The sequence below is a fragment of the Oryctolagus cuniculus genome, chromosome 6 (assembly GCF_051225735.1).
Source record: "Oryctolagus cuniculus isolate XC-2025 breed Fujian yellow rabbit chromosome 6, ASM5122573v1, whole genome shotgun sequence".
In the NCBI taxonomy this organism is placed as follows: Eukaryota; Metazoa; Chordata; class Mammalia; order Lagomorpha; family Leporidae; genus Oryctolagus; species Oryctolagus cuniculus.
This window is the reverse complement of record NC_142872.1, coordinates 45,813,270-45,834,660: the sequence shown is the minus strand read 5'-3', so window position 1 is coordinate 45,834,660 and position 21,391 is coordinate 45,813,270. Positions and strand designations below refer to the sequence as shown.

Genomic DNA, 21,391 nt, shown 5'->3' with positions numbered 1-21,391 from the left:
TACATGTTGATTAAATATTGATCAACTGAATGCCAGCAAATGGATGTGAATTTCAAGTGTGAAATTTGTATGTCTGTTGTAAGGAGATTTGTCCACAGAATCAGTTAGACAGAGCACTTTAGCATTTTTTTTACCTGGCACAGCACTTTCGCTGCCATTATCTCAACAAGCTCCTCACAGAACTAGGCGAGATAAATTGGGGGCAGCCCTTTCCATTCCGAAGTCTTTCATCAGAAACTCAGGCCCAGGAAGGAGAAGTGACTTACAAGGTCACAAGCCTGGATGAAGATAGCTCTGGGACAAGAATTCTAGCCTCATAGTTCTAGGGCTGTAGCCCCTAGTATGGACTGAAGTTGTCCCTCTCATATTTCATGTTAAAATCATAACCCCAGTATGACTGTACTTGGAGACAGAGCCTATATGGAGGAAATAAAGGTAAAATGAGGCCACTCCTTTAGGACTGGTGTCCTTATAAGAAAAGGAAGAGAAACAGAGTGCACGCTCTCTCTCTGTCTCTCTCTCTCTCTGTCTCTCTCTCTCTTTCTCCCTCTCTCCTCCCCTCCCTCTCTGCATGTGGAAAGAAGTGGCCATTGGATGACACAAAAAGAAAGTGGTCATGTATAAGCAAGGAAGACAGGCTTCACCAGAAACCAGTCATGATGGAAACTTGATTTGGGACTTCTAGCCTTCAGAACTATGAGAAAATACACTTCTGTTGTTTAAGCCACCCAATCCATGTTATTTTGTTTTGGCAGCCTTAGCAGACTTATATCGATTTTGGTACTGTGAAGTGGGATGCTACTTTAACAATTTGGAGGTGACCTTGGGACTGGGTTATGGGTAGAGGCTGGAGGAGCTTTGAGGTACGTGCTAGGAGAAGCCTAGACTGCCTTGAAGGGACTGTTGGCAGGAGTGTGGCTGCTAAAGGCCATTCTGGCAAGGGCTCGGGAGAAAAAGAGTTGTAGAGAAAGTGTCTGTCATCTTACAGAATACAGTGTGAATCTCATCATGAACAAAATGTTGACAGAAGTAACAATATTAAAGGTGATTCTGTTGAGGCTTCCAATGGAAACGAGGAACATATTGGAAACTAGAGGAACGGTAATCCTTGTTGTAAAGTGACAAAAGAATCCACTGAATTGTTGTCTGGAGTTCTTATTTTTGCTTTTTTCTTATTTTGAGAGACAGAGCTCCCCTCTGCTGATCTGCTCCCCAAATGCTTGGAAAAGAGGCCAGCCCTGGAAGCTAGGAATTCAATTGAGGTATCCCACGTGAATGGCAGACCCAACTACTTGAATTGTCACTGCGGCCTCCCAGAGTCTGCATTAACAGGAAGCTGGAATAGGGAGTGAAGCTGAGAATTGAACCGAGGTACTTTAATATGGGAGGCAGGCATCATAATTGACATCTTAATTCATAGGCCAAATTTTTAAAGATTTATTTATTTGAAAGGCAGCGTTAAGAGAGAGGAAGAGACAGAGAAAGAGATCGTCCATCTTCTGGTTCACATCCCAAATGGTAGCAAGAGCTGGGGCTGGGCCAGACTAAAGCCAGTAGCCTGGAATTCCATCTGGGTCTCCCATGTGGGTGCAGCGTCCCAAAGACTTGAGTGAGTCATCCTGTGCTGCCTTCCCAAGTGCATTAGCAGAGAGCTGGACTGGAAGTAGAGCCACTGGGACTTGAACTAGTGCCCATATGGGATGCAGACATCACAGGCTTTGGCTGCACCACTATGCAGGTCTCTTGTTGTAGAGATTTCTAGCAAAGTAATGGCTTAGCTTGGTTTTTCTTTGTTGCTTATGTAAAATGAGAGAGGGAAGACATAACTGAAGAAGTTTTGAAGCAGAAAGGAATCAGAACATGAAGATTTAGAAAATTCTCAGCCTATCCATATTGCAAGAAATGGGGTTCTGGAGAGAACCCCAAGCATGTGGCTGGGCAGTTACTCTATAAAGAATATACTCCTTGTGTTAATCAGCCATCTCTGCAGAAGCCAGGAATAGAGATGTGATTATAACAGCAAAGACAAGGCAAGTTTGAATCAAAGGGAACAGACAGGATGGAATATTAAAAAAGGGTTTTGAAAACTCTGGAATTCTAGACTAGGACGACAGGGCTATTAGGTTGTGAACTTGCTTTATCCCTCAGAGAAGTGAAAAATGCTCTGGAGGAGACTCAGAGGTCATCAAGGCTGCCACGCCCACAACAGACCCAGGAGAAAAGGCTGTTCAGGAGATGGTGTCCACCCCCTTCATCAGCCAGCTGTTGTCTCATCGGCAGGGCTGTGGCAAGGAGTTGGAGTGGTGAATCCAATTGCCTTGGGCTGTGTGGGTACTGCCCCCGTTGGGCCTAAAAAGCAGAACATCTGTCCAAAGAATGTTTTTCTAGAGATTTAAGAGCTAATGGAATTTGCCTTGCTAGGTTTTGAACCTCTTAGGACCTGTCTTCCCATTCCTAATTTCTCCCTTTTGACATAGGAATATCTTATCCTATGTCTGTTTTGACATTGCGTTTTGTCTGGTTTCACAGGTTCACAGCTGGAGAAGAATTTTTGTCTTAGGTCAAATCACGCCTCCAATCTTATCCATTCCTGATTTAGATCTATTTAGATCAGTCTCTGGACTTGGGAATTGATGCTGGAAAAGTTAAAGAGTTTGGGGACTGCTGGGATGGGAGTGAACATATTTTGTATGTGAGGATATGAATTTGGGGGGCAGAATGGTTTGGATGGAATTATGTTCTTCCAAATTCATATGCTGAAACCCTATACTCCAATATGACTGTATTTGGAGACAGAGCCTGCCAGGAGGTAATATATTAAATGAAGTTACAAGTATAGGGCCCTTCTCCCATAGGACTTGTGTCTTCTCTTGCTTTCTCCCATGTGGAGAGAAGTCATCTGAGGGCTCTCTGCAAGTTGGGAAGGAGAGCACATCAGTTCTTCTTCTAGGTTTCTCACTTGTGTGCAGCAGTCCCAGCACTTGGGCCATCCTCTGCTGCTTTCCTAGGTATATTAGCAGGGAGCTGGTTTGGAAGTAGAGCAGCCAGGACTCAAACCGGTGCCCTTATGGGATGCTGGAACTACAGATGGTGGCTTACCCTGCTATGCCACAGTGCCAGCCTCAGCACGTCAGTTCTTTAAGGCTCTGTCTTTTGTGTGCAAACCTGTTTTTTTTTTCTAATTATGTGTTTATTTTAAATGTAGGAAAAGAGAGAGAGAGAAAGAAAAGAAGAGCAAGACAAAGAGTAGTCAATACACAAACTCATAGCCAGAACAGGTTTACTCAGGAAACAAACTGAGAGGTGACTCACTACCAGCATGCACACAGGGCAAACACATGGTAGATAGCCCAATCCCCTTACAAGAGGCTTAGATAGTCAAGGCAGCTGAAGGTCATGAGGGGCAGAGCATTAGGTGGAGTTGAGTGGTTTTGCAGGGGCTGTTTTTGCTTTTTCTCTTTTTGAAGATTTTTTAAAAATTTATTTGAGAGGTAGAGTTGCAGATAGAAGGGGAGACAGAGAAAGGGCTTCTATCCACTGGTTCACTCCCCAAATGGCTGCAACTGCCAGAGCTGGGCTGATCCGAAGCCAGGAGCCAAGAGCTTCTTCTCCCACATGGGTGCAGGGGCCTAAGCACTTGGGCCATCTTCCACTGCTTTCCCAAGCCGTAAGCAGAGAGCTGGATGGGAAGAGCTAGGACATGAACTGGTGCCCATAAGGGATGCTGGCACTGAAGATGGAGGCTTAGCCTTCTATGCCACAGTGCCAGCCCCTTGCACACCTTCTCAGATTTGGTGGTTATGGGCTAACTGGCTGAAGCAGGGGTGGAGCTCATTTAAGGAAGAGTGCAGGGGGCTGGGAAGCCCGCTGGGGGATTGGAACTGTTCTCAGTCATGTAGGCAAGGAACTAAAATGGCTCTAGGACTTCTGTCTAGGCAAGGGATTAAAATGGCTGTGAGGCTTATGTCCTTGCTCTGTCAATCCTAACTCTGTGTATAATAGGGAGACAGGGCACCTGTTTCTTCCTGGCTACTTTCTGCTGATGCAGTGGGTTGATGCAGGGTGGGTCATAGATACTCTGTGTCAGATTGACTAGAGGAGCAGAGCAGTCTTGTGATGTTCCTGGGTGATGGCTCAGGATATAGCAGCCACTCATTCCTGTAAGAACTTTTGAAATATGTTAATTATACATGGTAGGAATAGAAGCACTATGATTATGAGAATAGATGGAGATAATGGAGACATTGCCTACCCTGGAAAAGACAGCCAAAATAAGGCAGGACTATTTTGGGAATAGATTTCCTTTGCATGCTTTTTTTCGCATGCTCAATCCCTTCTCTTAGCACACCTGACTTCTTGGTGTAAAAGCAACACTCTTCACCCAAAAATAGGCAAAGTCCTCCTTTTTTGGCAGTGAGGAGGTCTAGCCCTGGGCAGTTTTGAAGGACCACTGCTGCCAAGGAATCCACCTTATCCTGGAGATGAGACAGTTGTTGTACTAGGTTATTTATGTCTTCTTGGAGAGTTAAGGATAAGTGTTCTATTTTACATGCCTTATCTGCTGAAATTGCCAGTCTGTCTGCCCCTGTCCCATTTCCTGGTAGGACATGCAATGAGATTAGCAAGGGGGTGAGTCTAAAATCTCTCTGGACATGGTGGGTTAAAGGTATGGGAAATAAAGATTGGTCTAGAGTATAGGCCAAAGAGGGCAATAGGAAAGCAAGAGTACAAGTCCCTGTCCAGTTAGTGCATCTGGTTGCCACAAAGAAAGAACACTCTTGTTTCTGGTCCTATACATCTGATCATATGGTAAGTGATAATTTTTAAGCTTCCTCTTGACATGGGAACATGATGAATAAATGCCATAGAAGCCACTTCTATTGGGTGTTGGGAGTCATGGTGTTCAATGGAGGTGGCGTCTGGAAGTGACAGTCCAGTTATAGGCTGAGAGGGAGAATGAACCCACTTCATGGGAAAAGCAGAAGGAAGACGTATGATACATAGGGTCTTGACTGATCAGTGAGGCCATAGCCAAAATACCTTGGACAGGTACAAAAGAAGGAACCATCAGCGTTTTTCCTTCTTGCTGTATTGGTGTTATTTCTTGGGAACACCAAAAGCTAGAACTCTTGGAGTTCTGTTAGGAAGGTGTGGTCTGTGTAATATAAACAAGCCCCTCAGTCCATTCCCAGAGCAGATAAGATGTAGGGAGGGCTTGCCAGCCCTCGGTGGGGTGGGGAAGAGTGTGTACAGATCCAACATGAAGAGACATTGGGATTATGTTTAAAGAACAGGTTAAAGGAAATATTGATGAGAGGTATTTAAGAATTTTGGGAAGAAGTATGAAAGAGAGGTGTGTAAGGTTTTGGAACCACAAAATAGGATCAGGTCAGAAGCAACGCACAGTAGAGAAGCATCCTACCCCAGAGAGATAAGAGTGCTAGGAGAAATTCTCATCAGAGTTAAGATTATGACTGCAGATAGTAGCAGAGGGTAACAGTGCATTATGTGTAGCAGAAGATAAATGTGAACAAAAGGTTAAAAGGCATATTTGCATAGGAGTGAAGTCACAGAGATTGCCCTAGAGCCAACAATCTGAGATGAGGTCAGGAAGGTAGTCTGATGAAGTCGAATACCACTGTCTCTCCCATGAAACTACTTGGAAGAATCTGTGGAATTCAGGAATTGTCAGGGACACTAGAAAGCAGTTCTTTCAGTAATGTGGAGAGCCATGTGAACTTGAGAGTTGTGGGTCCTGTGAGAGGAGGTTTGTATAAGGGAGATGTGCTTAATTTTAATGAAGTGAAATGTAGCCAAGGAGAATGATCCTTGAGGCTAATACCAGTAGTGGTAGTCAATATCATCTGATAGGGCCGATTCTGTTTGGGCTTTAAGGCAACCTTATGTTGTTTGAGATAGACAAAATCACTGGGTTGAAAGGTAGGCATATAACTTGAAGTTAGAAGATATGGTTTGCGTAGGTGCATATCTACACAGGCCTGTAAATAACAGCACATTTCACTGAAAAGAGGGAAGGTAAGAGGAGAAGGAATGGCTTCAGAGTTATGAAGGGGAGGGAAGTCTGGTGCAAGAAGAGGTCTTCCATAGAGAATTTCAAATGGGCTGAGCATTAACGGTTTTGGGGAAGACAGCTAATTCTTAACAGGGTCAGAGGAAGGAGTTTTACCCAGATTAGATGCATCTGAGTGGAGAGTATTATCAGGTATTGTTTTAAAATCCCATTCACCCATTCTACTTTTCCTGATAGGGAATAAGGAAATGCCATGAGATATGGAGAGAAGTTGATGCTGAATTATTTGGGAAGTAAGTTCTGGTCCATTCTCTGGTTGAATGGAAGCAGGGAGTTCAAATCTGAGGATGATATCCTTTAATGGTATAGTAGAAATAGTGGAGACTCTTTAATTAGTGGTGAGAAAAGCCTCAACCCAACCCAAGATGTCTACCGTAATCAGAAGGTAATGTATCTGCTTACCTGGTGCCATGTGAGGGAAGTCAATCTGCTAGTCCTCTCCCGGGAGCAATCTGCAGGCCTGGTGAGTAGGGAACAGAGGTGATCTAATTTTGCAGTTGGAGTTAACAGTTTGACAGATGTTACTTGTCTGGCATATGTTGGTTAGAGTTTCCTGTATAGTGAGAGTCAGGTATATGTGTGATTTTAGAAAGTGAAGAAGAGATTTGGGGTTTGAATGATGCAGAGAGTGGAGGTTTATGTACAAAGGCATTTTGGAGAGAAGAGTAGGGTATTATTCTAGTTTATTATATAGAAACCACCATGAGTTCTTCTTGGAGGCCCCTAGTTGTTGAAATTGAGAGATTTCTAAATCTCAATAGATGGGGGGGGGGGGGGCGTGGCTCCGCGGCTCCACGGCTCACTAGGCTAATCCTCCGCCTAGCGGCGCTGGCACGCCAGGTTCTAGTCCCAGTCGGGGTGCCGGATTCTGTCCCGGTTGCCCCTCTTCCAGGCCAGCTCTCTGCTGTGGCCAGGGAGTGCAGTGGAGGATGGCCCAAGTGCTTGGGCCCTGCACCCGCATGGGAGACCAGGATAAGTACTTGGCTCCTGCCATCGGATCAGCGCGGTGCACCAGCTGCAGCGGCCATTGGAGGGTGAACCAACGGAAAAGGAAGACATTTCTCTCTGTCTCTCTCTCTCACTGTCCACTCTGCCTTTCAAAAAAAAAAAAAATCAATAGATGGGGCTAAGTTAAACAGAAAGGATGAGACTGCTCCACCGTGGGCAGCCAACTTAGCTGTCAGATCAGCCTGGTTGTTAGTCTCAGATAAATGTTTATCTTTCTGATGGCAGCTTTACATAGGTAGTTGGGCAGCATCTAGAAGGGCTTTTATCAGTTTGCCAATTATTATAGACTGTCAGAAAGCCCCCCCCCCCATTTTTTCCATATCTGGGCATTGGAGTGGATTATATTATAGGCATTTTGGAATCTGTGTATATGTTGGTGGTCTTTCCCTTAGCTGACTAAGATCAGGGCTTGAGTCAAGGCCAATAGTTTGGCCTTTGGGGAGATTGTACCCTGAGGTAGGAGTCAAGTATCGATGACCCCTCAGGGTGGGGAAAAGAGAAGATATCATCATGGTATCCCTTGATTATCATATATCCAGTGTTGGTGAGGTGGTGGAATGTAGTGAGGGAAAAGTCAAGATAATCAATGCAAGTGTAGGGTTTGTGGGAATCAGATAAGGTAGTAGGAAGAAAAGCAGCCAGGTTAACAGAGGAACAGTGATGGAAGGTGACAGAGTGCTACAGAAGAGTGGAATGAAGAATCTCGATGCAAGGTGGCAATATAGACTGAACAGCCCAGTGGCTTAGAAGGTCTTACAGCCCACAGGAGTCTATGTAGGGATAAGTAGGGGTTTATGAAAGCTGAGTTTCTGCACCTCAGGTATGAGGGCTACAATGGCTAGGATCTTCAGGCACTGAGGCACTGAAGTCAGCTCTAAAAAACCACACCCAATTGTCTGGAGAAATAGTCTACAGGGGTGGTACAGTTCCCTGCCATTTGGTTCAGGAGATTGAGTGCCTGTCCCTTAGAGCTATGCATATAGAGAAGGAATGGTTTATGTGTTAGGAAGGCTCAGGGCAGGTGCTTGTAGAAGAGCTTTCTTTAGAGTTTGGAATGGGGTTTCTAAGGGGGAGGTCTCTTGTAAGGGCTCATCTAGATTGCCTTTGGTTGCTTCATAGAGAGCTTTAGCAATAAGAGAGAAGTTTGGAATCCAGATGTGAAAATATCCCACGAGTCCCAAGAAAGAGAGAAGGTCAGGCTTAGTACGTGGGAAAGGAAGGGAGAGAATTGCCTGTTTTCAGGCCTGAGGAGTTGCACGAGTGTGTGGCGTCAGAAGTCTCAGGAAGGTAACAGAAGTCGAGATTATTCTCTGAGATACCCTATAGCTTTTTCTCAGCTAGAAAATTTAAAAGACTAGTGGTTTGGTGGAGACCAGTTTCTCAGGAGGCTCTACAGAGTAGAAGATCATCAACATATTGAGGAACAGTGCTGGGTGAAAGGTTAATAGAGGCTAGGTCTGCCTCCAGGGCCTGGCCAAAGAAGTGTGAGGTGTCTCAAAAACTCTGGGGGTAACACAGTCTGGATGAGTTGTCAAGTAAGACAAGAATCCAGGTCAGAGCAAGTGAAGGCAAAGGGTGGTTGGGAATATGGGTCAAGAGGAAATGTGAAGAAGACATCATTTAGGTCCAGGACTGAAAAAAAAGGAAGTTGTAGGGGTGTTTGAGAGAGGAAAGTGTAGGGGTTAGGCACAACTGGGTATGTTAGATAGACAGAGTCATAATGCATCAGAGAGCCTGTACCAGGTGATAAGAGCCATAAACTAGTAGCTAAAACAGCTCTAGGGCTTGTGTCCCGGCAAGGAACTAAAATGCTCTGGGACTTCTGTGTATCTGATGGTTTACTTCCAAATTGCCCTTGAGGGAGCTGGGAGCTGGGAACTCAATCCAGGTCTCCCATGCAGGTGACAAGGACCCAAATACTTGAGCCATCACCTGCTGCCTTCCAGACTGAGCATTAGCATGAAGTTAGACCTGGGGGCAGAACCGGGACTGGAACCCTTGCACCCTGATGCAAGCATCTTAACAGCTGTGCTGAAAGCCCACCCCCCAAAACCTTGACCAAAGAGGCTCAGTGAGAGGAACAGATGACCAAGATTAAAAGAGGTCTGTGGCTTGGTTTCCACAGCCAGCCTTTGATGAAGCTTGCTAAAGGATCTTAGGCAAGTTACTTGTGATCATAGGTTTCTTCTTTCAATTAAGGCCTGCTACTTCAGGCTGCACAGTGGTACGGATGTAGATTTAAATCAAGGTTCTGACATTGTGGCCATGTGGTCCTGAGCAAGAGACTGTCTTCACGTTTAGTTTTCTACACTAAAATAAGCATAGTACTAATCCCTGTTGAATATAAAAGACCCATAAAAGATAGCTCTTTTCCATCATTACTCAAATAAATTAATCTATGTAAAGTACTGAAGGCAGTACACATTTGGCACTTAAGAAGTATCTTATCAGCCTTAACTATCAAATTTTTAAAAAATTCCAGCAGATAGTAAGCCTTCAGTAAGTGAGTCATTATTATTTTCGGGTCTCAGCCCTAAAGCATGACCATCCCCAATTCAGAATCCTCTCCCCATAGAACCCACGTTTGTCTGGGCCATTTCCTCCGCCCCGAGGTTCGAGGTTCCCGTGCTCTTCCCCAGCTCCGATGTCTTCTCCTCTGGGATTCCCGGCCTTTACCACTCCCTCCTCCCGGTCAGAAGCTAGGACTCCCGGATTTGTGTCCCGCTGGAAAACAGCTCCATATAGCACTTAGTTCTTTGTGCCTGGTGGGCCTGTTAACTCTTTCAGAGCCTGCCTCCCAGAGTGGCGGCCCCTGGGGGATGGCGCTGGGTTAAGTCACCGCTGAGCGTCACTCGGCGATTTGCATCGTGCGGGACACTGTAAACTGGCCGCCGGGCAGACAGGGCCACAGGCCCCCGACCCTCCCCAGGGCGTGTCCACGGCGAATCTCTTCTCCTCAGGCTCTGACGGCTCCTTCTCCGCCGTTCCCATCACCTGAATCAGCCCCGATCCCCGGGGTTTCGCCGGCTCCTCCCAAGCCCGGCCCTCCAGCCCCCTCCGGGCGGGCGCCTCCCCTCCTCCAACCCCCCGGCAGAGCCCAGTGGGGGCTGGGGGCGGAGCTTCTCGGCCGGGGGCTAGAAGCGCGGCAGGGAGGCGCTGGCACAGCGGTGGGTTCCAGACTCGCCGCCGCCGCCGCCGGGCCTGGGGCAGCATGGCTGAGGGCGTGTGAGCGCCGAGCACGAGGGGCTGCAGCCACCATGCCAGGGGGCGCGGGCGCCGCCCGGCTCTGCCTGCTGGCGTTCTTCGCTCTGCTGCTGCCCCAGCCGCGGGCGGCGCGGGAGCCTGGATGGACGGGAAGTAAGTGGCGGGGTTTGGGAGGGATGGAGGCGGGTGAGCTGGGTGGCGGGACACATCGGGAGTCGCCTTGAGGGGGTCGAGTGCCGGGATCGCAGTTCGTGCAAGTCGCGGGGCCTGCGCCCTGCAGCCCCCTAACCTAGCGGCCCCGGCTTTGTTCCGCACGTTGTGCTCCCCGGGAGGTGGTGGAGGTAGCGGAATCAGAGCAGGAGGAAAACAGCCGCCGCTCCCAGGCTTGCCTTCCCCGCTTCGTCTCCTTCCTCTGTTTTCTTGATTTTGGCTTCTCTTTCCGCTGCTCTCCGGGGCTCTCCTCATTTTTTTCACGGTCCCTCCGCTCCGCCTCTGCCTCCTCCCCTTTGGTCTCTCCCCAGTTTCTCATCCCTGTCTCGCACCCGTTTTCGCCGCCCGCTACACTCTCCAGCACACAGCATCCCAGGCCAGGGGCTTCCTGGGACCGTGCACTGTGCCAGGCGCACGCGAAAATGTCCCTAGGAGACAGTGGTAGCCACGGTGGGATGGCTCGCTGGGTGCTGCAGGCTTTGCACGCCCCTAAGCTGGCAGGGACTGTTGTTAGGAGGAGATCTGACACACTCATTGCACAGATAGGGAAACTGAGGCCCTCGGAAGGACTTTCCCACAGCTTCGCCACAGAGTGAGGTCTCCGTTGCTGGAAACCAGGGCTCTCCTTGCGCCTCAGCTTCTCCCTCTGCGAAGCTAAGGGTTTGGACTTCAGGCTTGCAACTTGGAGGCTTGGTGATGTTTCTCACCACTGATTTCCCAGACACCAACCCCTCCAGGGCGCCATCCCTGCGGGATCCTCGCCGATTTCGCGGAAGGAACGGTCCCGGGGGGTGGGGTGGGGGTGGGGAGCGGTGTCCCCGGGTCTGTCATTATGACCCGAGAAGCTTAGCCTTGGCCCCGCTGCCGCGGACGCCCTGGACTGACTCCAGACCGCGACTTTCGGGACCAACAGTCGGGATTTTCAAATAAAGTGAGGCCAGCATGTTGAGCTGGGCAGGCCGAGCCCCCAGTCTCCAGGGGTGAGTGGGCTGTGCTCACCGGACTGTGCTGAGTTTCCAGGGGTGGGGTCCAGAGACCAGCCTCGCGCCAGAGCGTGGTCACAACCGCCTTTTGAGTTTTTGTTGTGAAAGGGAAACTGAGGCAAGGGAATTCACAGTGAGTCCAAGGACATCCCCGTTTTCCCCGTGGCATGGGACTCCTTGAGGGAGAGGGAGCCACTAAGTCAGCCTTAGTGCAGGAGGAAAAGCAGAAAGAAAAGTAAAGGAAGAGAGTGACTGCTCTGAGCACAGGCGCCTTCTCCAAATTCTGGGCTCTCCAAGACCACTCAGTAAGGCAGAGTCACTGGGAGTAATGAGAAGTAGAAACGGAATAATGATCCTCAGTCCCCAGATCCACAGTTTTTTTTCTCCAGTCTTTGTGTGTTCATATATACATATATATACACACACACATACATATATATACATACATATATATAATATATGAATAATATATATCTCGATCCAATTGGAAACATAGCACACATACAGTTTTATGTCTTGGGTTTTATGAACATTTCCCAAATCATGAAATTCTCCAAAAGCATGAGCTTAATGACTCTATAAATTCCATCAAAGGATCGAAGATGTGTAATTTTCAAAAAGCTAGAAACCCGACTTTCATACAAAGGTGAAGATTAATTCACTTCATTAATGAGGTGTTGAACAGGATGAAAGAACTGGCTCAAAGGGGCCTTGGACGAACAGGGTTGAGAAGGTTGCAATCATGTGGCTGGGCAGATGCACAAGCCATGGGGTCCTCCTGGGGCAAAACAACGATAATTTGGGTGCATGTTTCTACTGTATTGGGATTATTTGCATCTCAGTCTTAGTTACCATTTAACTTCACTGAGTATAGGGCTTTGATCACTTATACATAAAAAGCCAAAAGTAAATTCCCCTAGATAATTCAGTAATCCATAAGTGAGTCTGTGAAACAATGCTCCCCTGTGACCTTGAAAAGGTCACTTATTTTCAAGTTCTGAACACTTTCTTAGGCTATACCATGTTCTTCTTCTATTGTTGAGACTTCAGACTGCTTTTTTTTTTTGCTTTCAAAAATTCTTTTGTTACCACTAACATCATTTAGTTACTTTCAGTATTCCTCTAAATATCGTATAGTTCCTTTAAAAAATAAAAAAAAAAAGGTTTATCGGAGCTACCAGGGCAGGTACTGGGCTTCTCTTGTTTCTGCATGAATATTAAACAGCTAACATAGTATGTGGCACATAGGTAAAGCTTGGAAAATGTTAGGTAAAGAAATGAATGCATCGCTGCTGAAACCATTAGTGGAAGGAGATTATTTCTGGGAATATATTTTGAGGTCAAGTAACCTGAAAAGAAAGTTAATAATCATTTGTAATCCCAGCACTCTGACAGAACAAGTACAGACATCTTTTGTATCATTACATTTTGTGTAATTAAAGTGTCTGGTTTAGAAAGAATCGATTTTGGAGTCCTCACCCACATCCTCTGGGCCTCTGTGAACTTGGCCTCTTCTTGGAGAGACTAATTTGCTTAGGTGTTGGGGATTTCCCATTTGCAAAACATGAGCTGCAACCAGTGTTTGAGATCTGCACTGCCTGGAACAGGTCTCTGCTCTAATTTCAATTCCCTGTTTTACAGAATGGGAATCCTATTATCTGCTTCCCCAAGGTTGTCGTGAGAGTGAAGGGGAACTGAGTGGTGAGAATGAGTTGGAGGATGCAAAGATACCAGTAGGAAGATCAACTGAATATGATGATACTTTGCAGTTTAAGTAACAATTTCAAGGCTGGCACTGTGGCACCATGGGTTAAGCTGCTGTCTCTGATGCTGGCAGCCCAGGGAGGCGCTGGTTGGAGTCCTGGCTGTTCCACTTCCACCTCTCTGCTAATGTGTCTGAGAAAGCGGCAGAAGATGGCCCAAGTGCTTGGGCCCCTGCACCCACTGGGAAATCCAGATGGAGTTCCAGGCTCCTGGCTTCAGCCTGGCCCAGCCCTGGCAGTTGCAGCTATTTGGGGAGTGAATCAGCAAATGGGATCCATCTGATCTCTCACTCTCTCTTTCTCTCTCTCTCCCCCTCCCTCCTTTTCTCCTCTGTTGTTATGTCTTTCAAATAAATAAATAAATAAATAAATCTTCCTAAAAAGGAAACAGTTTCACCTTAACTTACCCCAATAATGCTGTGAGATGAGCAGGTGGGAATCATTCTTTTCATTTTACAGATGAGAAAACGAAAGCCCAACCAGAACAACCCCTCCCTCTGCCCCTGGTTTGGACCCCCAGAATATATCCAGCATCCCACCACTTCATTCCTCTGCACTGACATCATTCTAGTCTGATCCACCACCATCTTTCACCAGGACTGCTTCCAGTCTCCAGCCTCCTTCCTGCCTCGGACCGCACTTCCACCCCTCCCCCACTCTTACCCCATTCTCCACCCAGGCAGCAGAGTGATCCTTTTTAAACCTGATACATATCATGTTGCTCTGTGTCGAAAACATCCAATGCCTTCCAAGTCTATTCATAATAAAATCCAGACACTTTCCATGGCCTCCGCATTGTCAGACTCATGGCTGTCTTGCTGAGCACACCTCTTCAACACTCTCTCATTTACTTGACTGTCTACTTCTACCTTCTGCATTTTCCTTGGGCAGTCTAATCCCACCCGTTTAAGCAGGGCCTTTTCACAAGCCAGTCCTCTACCTAGGGGTTATTTTGTGGCTACTTTCCCTCAGGTCTCAGATTTCATCTTTGCTGGCATCCTGTCTAGAGCAGGCACCTCCTCCTACAGGGTGTCTGTTGCACTTCCTGGGAACTTTTTGTCTCCCAACTTCAGAAGATGAACTTTGGAGTACAGGGACCTTGTTGGCCAGCACCTAGAAGAGGTTCTTCCTCATCTTAAGTGCCAAGAGCCTGGAATTAAGCAGGCGTTCTGATGACCCTGTTATGGTTTGGGTTTGGTATGAGAGTGTCCCCCAGGGGTACTTGTGTTCATGGTTTGCTTCCCATTGTATTGCTGTAGACCCTTCAAGAGGTGGGATTTAGTGAGAGGTGTTTAGGTCACCAAGGTCACTTAACACAGTTCTTGGGGGATTGTGGCTCTCCTGGGAGGTCTATACAACAGCAAGATGGCCCCCTCACTGCTTTCTGGCTTCCTGTCTTACCATGTGTTCTCTCCCTCTGGCATACCCACCATGATGCCATAATGTGACACAGCTAAGGGAGAACCCTCACTAGAAACAGCACCACACTTTTTGGACTTTTAGCCTCCAAGACTCTGAGCTAAATAAGCTTCGCTTCTTTGATGAGGACCCAGTTTTGAGTATTTTATTATAGCAGTGGGAAACAGATGAATACAAGGCCAGGACGGGTCTTTCTGGGTGCAGTGGCTATTGCTGAGAATGCCTTCGTGGCTTAGCTAGGGTTTCAAGATCTGGGATTCCAACGGCTGTGCATCTTGTATTGGCAGGAGGAGGTGGGGACAGCAGCCCCCGGCTACAGCATGAACTCATAATACCTCAGTGGAAGACTTCAGAAAGGTTCATGAGAGAAAAGGTAAGGCTCAAAAGTTCTTGTTTTCAGAAACAGAAGGTGGCAACGGATCTGTGAGGCTTGGGGTCATCTATTCAACTTTTTGGGAAGCCTGTCATCACAATCTGTTTCTGACTCATTGTATTCTTTCTGTGTTGGTTTTGGGACTTTCCTTCATTGTATGACAAACTTCTAGAATACTTCCGATGCTATTAGTTGAGGAAATGAAAATCCACATTAATGCTGACACAAGCTAAGTGCAAATGTGATGCTGTCACCAGAAACACTTAGTGTTGATTGGAATTCATTAAATATTGGTATTGTTATTTTTTGTCTGCATTATAAGTGCTTCATTTTATCAATGAGATAATTTCCATGGGAGAAAAAGGATAACCTAAAATTTTTAGACTAAGAGGCAGAGTAGGCACTTAGTCCTAAGGAATGTACTTTAAAATTCAGTAAGTTCTTGGGCCAGAGCACCAGTAACATGCGCAGGCTTTATCAAGGCATTTGGGAATGAGACAGAAAACCCTATTCTGCTCTTGAAGAGGTGATTTCATAGCTCCAGTGAGACAAAAAGAGCTAGGAAGGAAAATGTGATTATTGTGTGCTAGTAACCAGTGATGTGACCTTCTACTTCCTAGAGAATTTGAGTTTCTTCATTTATAAAATAGGACTTAGATGGAACATGGAATTGGAGTGCAAGGCTTGGTTTCTGAGATGCCTTTGGATTAAAATGGTCTGTGATTCACTGGACAAATCAGAGCAAGGTTACAGTAGGAGAGGGTTGTGTCAGGAAAGATATGGTGGCTTTGAGTTTGGAAATGAATGGAGGGAATGCCTGGAACCCCTGAAGTTAATGACCAGCGTAATCTCACCACAGCCAACTATGCTTTAAGTTGGATTTACTCAAGGAGTTTACTCAAACAGTGAAAACTTCAGGACAGATAAAAATTAGATGCATTTTTTTTTTTTTTTTTTGACAGGCAGAGTGGACAGTGAGAGAGAGAGACAGAGAGAAAGGTCTTCCTTTTGCCGTTGGTTCACCCTCCAATGGCCGCCGCGGCCGGTGCACTGCGCTGATCCGATGGCAGGAGCCAGGAGCCAGGTGCTTTTCCTGGTCTCCCATGGGGTGCAGGGCCCAAGCACCTGGGCCATCCTCCACTGCACTCCCTGGCCACAGCAGAGAGCTGGCCTGGAAGAGGGGCAACCGGGACAGAATCCGGCGCCCCAACTGGGACTAGAACCCGGTGTGCTGGCGCCGCTAGGCGGAGGATTAGCCTAGTGAGCCGCGGCGCCGGCCAAAATTAGATGCATTTTGACTTAAGGTGATATATGCATAGAACTCATCTCATCAAAAAGTGGATGAGACTGAATATAGCTTCAGGAAAAGTCTAGAAAAATTAATGGATGGCATCCTAGACAGATTATTTTATAAATTAAGATTTTGGATATTGCAACCTATTCATTATTACCAGAGAAATGGATCTGATACTTTTTATAGAGGCCTCTTTGTTCTTCTCTCCAGATGTTTGGTGCTGGGCATCCTGAGGAAGGGCCTAAGAAACAAAGTGGAGGGCCAGATCCTGTCTTTGTTCCCACCCATTGTCTGCCCAGAACATGGGTCATAATATTCTATAGCAATGGTCAGCATAGTGCCCGGCACTGTAAATATCTGTTAGATGAGCAAATGAATGAGTATAAGAGAGAAGGAGGGAGAGAGAGAGGGAGTGAGGGAGAGATGGGGGGGGGGGAGACAGAGAGAGAGTAGCAGCACCAGTAGCAGCTGGGTTTAAGTCAGGCCTCTTACTCGCATTTATGTAATTCATTCATACTAACATTAATTGCACACTCACTATGTACTAAACATTGTACCAGATTTTAAGGGGGATACAAACATGCAGGACAAGTTTTTAAGACCCTATGGAGCTGAGGATTTATTTAGTCTTTTCCTAAAGAAAAAGGACTTTTAATCCTTTCCTAGGGAAATATAAATGGTGTATAAGCGCCATGTACTTCCTGAGAGGAATGGTGTTGGTCCTTCCTAGTATAGTGGAGCTGTAAGAGAAACTGATCAAGAGAGCTGGACAGGAAAGCCTCACAGATCCTTAAAGTGCAGTTTCATTGTTTGGCTTGAAATGGCCCTGGAGACAAGGAACATCATATTTTAAATATCAGTGTCGGAGTACCTTCCAAAACAGAAATATTTTTGGACTACCCACATAAAAATATTAGTACTCATGTTGCAGTTTGTGTTTCTTTGGGAGAGAGTGACAGTACCTAGATTTGTGTCAGTGCTGCTTTTTGGTGTGTATTGTCACATGGTCAGCCATCTCTTGGATGAGGGAGTTGCTACAGCTCCGTTGTTGTGTGCTGTTTCTCAGATACCACTTGGGACTGTGTCCCCAGTGTTCATGTGATTGGGCAGGAAGCTTGCTTCAGAACTCTCCAGAGAAAAGTGACAAAGGATCAGGGACCAGAGTAGATGCTAGCAGAGCTGATTCAGAATATCAGAAACAGAGAGCAAATCTCGTAAGTGAAAGTTAATTGGGCAAACATCTTCCCCAGCTTCCTTTGCCCCTGGGTTTGACTTGTCCCTTTTTTTCCTTTTATTTATTTGAAAGGCAGAATATAGAAAGAGAATGAGAGGCAGAGAGAAAGGTCTTTCATCCGTTGATTCACTCCCCAAATGGCCAGGGCTGGGCCAGACTGAAGCCAGGAGCCAAGAGCTTCTTCTGGGTCTCCCACAAGGGTGCAGGAACTCAAGGACTTGGGCCATCCTCCACGGCTTTCCCAGGCGCATTAGCAGGGAGAAGGATTGAAAATACAGCAGCTGGGACTCAAACAAGCGCCCATATGGGATGTTGGTGTTGCGGATGGCAGCTTCATGCACTACGTCACAATGCCAGTCCATAGTTGTCCCTTCTTAAGAGGAAGTAATAGGGTCAGCGTCAGCGAGACAATGGACAGGGTTACTCAATTGGCCTTCACTGGAATGTTCAGACCTCAAAAAAGCCCTAGTTGATCCAGACATCTCACGGATACCCAGACCCTGATAGGGTCTGGAGTTTGCAGCAACTAAGGGGAATATACTTAAAAGAGGCAGGCCAACAGCCAGAGGTGGCAAAACAGGTGACCCACTTACTTAGACATTGAAAGTCAGCTCTGAGGTCAACCTCAAAGGGGTAGAAGTTCCACTCTAGCAAGGCCTTTTGTGTATTGCAGAGACTTCAAGAATTTCTGATTCTGGGTCCCAAGAGAGAGTGCTCGTAATTAGAACACTCTAAGAAATCTATCAAGTTATCCAGTTTTAAATATGTAACTATTCTGTTTTAAATAAATAATTTATCCCTTTGAAGAAGTTCAACAGATCTAAGTTGAATTATTGAAGCATGGAGGTTTTTTTTATGAGTTACTTTTTTATTTCTTTGAAATTTCCTACAATAATTAGTTAAAGGAGATTAAAAGTTATTAAATTATAAAAGCAGTTATTAAAACATAGAAAGATCCAAAAAGAAAATTAACCCATGATCCCAGTGCTTGCAATAACTATGATAACCTTTAGGCTAATTGCTCTTCTGTTTTGCCCTTACAAAAATATGCTTAATACAATATACAGTGTTAGAGTCTGAGTTTTTGCCTCGTGTTTGTTGTGTATACTTTCTCAACAATTAAAAAAATACATTAAAGTCATTGCTTTTTCATGATTGGGTGGTGTTATCATATGTTTATTCAGTCATTCTCCTATTTTTGAATATGTGGGTTATATTTCATACTCATTATTCTAACAAGTGTCCTTGTGTACAAATGTACAAATTTTTGCCTGTGCACTGGTTTGTTTCCTTCATACAGTCTTACATTACTTGGTCAAAAGCCTAAACATGTGGTCCATTTTTTTTTTTTTTTTTGACAGGCAGAGGGGACAGTGAGAGAGAGAGACAGGGAGAAAGGTCTTCCTTTGCCGTTGGTTCACCCTCCAGTGGCCGCCGCAGCCGGCACGCTGCGGCCGGTGCACCGCGCTGATCCGATGGCAGGAGCCAGGTACTTCTCCTGGTCTCCCATGGGGTGCAGGGCCCAAGTGCTTGGGCCATCCTCCACTGCACTCCCTGGCCACAGCAGAGAGCTGGCCTGGAAGAGGGGCAACCGGGACAGAATCCGGCACCCCGACCGGGACTAGAACCCGGTGTGCCGGCGCCACAAGGTGGATGATTAGCTTAGTGAGCTGCGGCACTGGCCCAGTCCATATTGTTTTAAATTATTTTTCAGAGTTGGTATCAGTTTGAATTCTTGGTTGTAGAGTGTGAGTTCTTATTTTAGGGTATGCTCCACTGTGTAATGATTTATGATTTTAAATTATCCTTGTTAATTTTTAAGATGTCTGATTTTTAAAGTGTGTTTATTATTGGGGTGGTAGTGACTTCCCAGTGATATTGAACATGTTTTCATGTTTACTGGCCATTTGTTTATCTTAAATTATATATCCTTTATATCCTTTTGGCACCTTTAGCCAGTCAAGTGTTTTTGTATAAAATATGAACATACTGCAGAAGGTTTATGGAAAAATGACATTTAATGATAAATTTATTTTTGGTGCAAAAGAAATTGAAATCTATGCAGCATTTTTTCTTAATATGTATTTTCCATGAAATTTTTGAAGACCTCTTGTCTGTCTACTTTTGAATCTATGAAACCTTACTTAAGCTGAGGTTCTCTTAGTTATCTTCCCTGAGGTGATTGGTACTTTCCACACTGAGGGTCAAAAATAAAATAAGAACCTACTATGAAGAGGACCCTTTGGTACCAAGGTTTCCTGTGTGCCAGGCACTGTGATAAATTATTTACATTTATGATCTCATCTAATCCTTACAAGATTCCCATAAGGTTGACTGTCACTCTCTAAGTATTACAAATGAGGAAACAGATGTAGGGAGGCTCAGTAGCAAGGCCAAGTTCACACAGCTGCAAGTGTCAGAGGCAGCATTTGAATCCAGATCTGACTCCACAGGAAATGTACTCTTGAAATACAATTGGTGTTTTCTCATATGCTTCCCATGAGTCCTGTCTGAGCACTGTGCTAAATCCGTGGCCATCGCTAGGAGCCTTGGTCCCTGCTTTTAGGAACTGACATTCTTTTGTTGTTGCTTTTAGCATCCACTTAAAGCTGAGCTCAGGGTAATGGCCGAGGGACAAGAACTGATCATGGACCTGGAGAAGAATGAGTAAGTAGACCCCTTCTTTGTCTTAACTGAAACAATTAACTTCCATGTTAACACCGGATGCAGATGTCATTGTTTAGGAAGGAACTGTGGAGTGACCCCAAACTCTCCACCCTTGGTTCTCGTGGGGAGCATCTTGCAAAGACAGTTTTTCCACAGTTTCTTGACTTGCTGTGAGATTACTGAACTGCTTAACATCTTGCTTGAATTTCCTAAGCCTGTGTTTGCTGGGCCTCTTACAATTCACTGCAGGCACACAGGGGTATGTGTATGTGATTAAGGGAGGGGATGGACTAGCAGCTTTCAGCAGCTGCCTTACTAGCCCCAATCCATCACATAGCAGGAAGTGAAGGAGATTAGAGGAAAATAGCAGAGAGGAGAGAGGCAAGGCAAAGTGCTGGGATTTGGCACCCCAGACTCCCATTGTCCCATCTGTTCTGGGCCAGCTCAATCCAAGATTTTCCCAACAATGGCATGACCAGCAGTCTGCTGGCTTTGTTGTGCCCAGTGCCTCCATCTTGCTAACCCCATTCATCTTGGGTGGCAGCTTGGCCCAGAAATGCTTCCTCATCGATTTGCAGCCAGATATAGCTCAACGATTCATGTTATCAAAGAGGTGATTAGTTGTAGCACGTGGCTTTAATAAAGCCATTTTCAATGGCTTTATTATCTTTGGCCATTCTCAATCTGCCTGCTCACTGAAGAGCTCTCTTTACTTGTCCAGGGGACTCGGAAGTCCTTTATAAGTTCCCACCCACAGCCCTGCTTTCGTCTGCCGCTCTGCCACCAAGACATTGCAGAGAGGGATGCATGGCTTGGAGAGCTGCCCACCTCCTCTTGGCAGCTTGCAGAACCCCCTGGAAGCCTATGAGTAATCAAATATATCCTTGCCAAGAAAGGGTTAGAGAAAGACCTTCCCATACCCAGAAGGATGAGAATGGCTGCTAAGCTTGGGTGGAAAGGGAGAATATAATTTATTCCTAATTTGGGCTCTTCAGACACTTGCAGAAAAGGGTGAGCAATGTGCCATGTGGGTAAATTCAGCTAAGTCAGCTTGTGTGGCAGTGGGGTGTCATCCACATCTTCCCTTGGCCTGTAGTATATGGTGTATAGGATGGCAATCATTTTTTTTGCTATTCCCACCACTG

General features: G+C 46.0%; 1 protein-coding gene across 2 annotated transcripts in view; it reads left to right on the top strand.

The window, feature by feature from the left end:
* The first annotated feature begins 10,022 nt into the window (after positions 1-10,022).
* The window catches only part of ADAM19 (ADAM metallopeptidase domain 19), a 90,718-nt gene continuing 79,349 nt past the window's right edge, over positions 10,023-21,391 (top strand). The window contains exons 1-3 of one of the 2 annotated variants that reach the window (XM_002710340.6): positions 10,023-10,456; positions 14,966-15,051; positions 20,176-20,246. In XM_002710340.6, coding sequence (XP_002710386.3) covers positions 10,357-10,456; positions 14,966-15,051; positions 20,176-20,246 — 257 coding nt within the window. In that variant the 5' untranslated portion in view covers positions 10,023-10,356. The remainder of the gene's footprint in view (positions 10,457-14,965; positions 15,052-20,175; positions 20,247-21,391) is intronic. The other variant, XM_089334982.1, reaches the window with a different exon arrangement.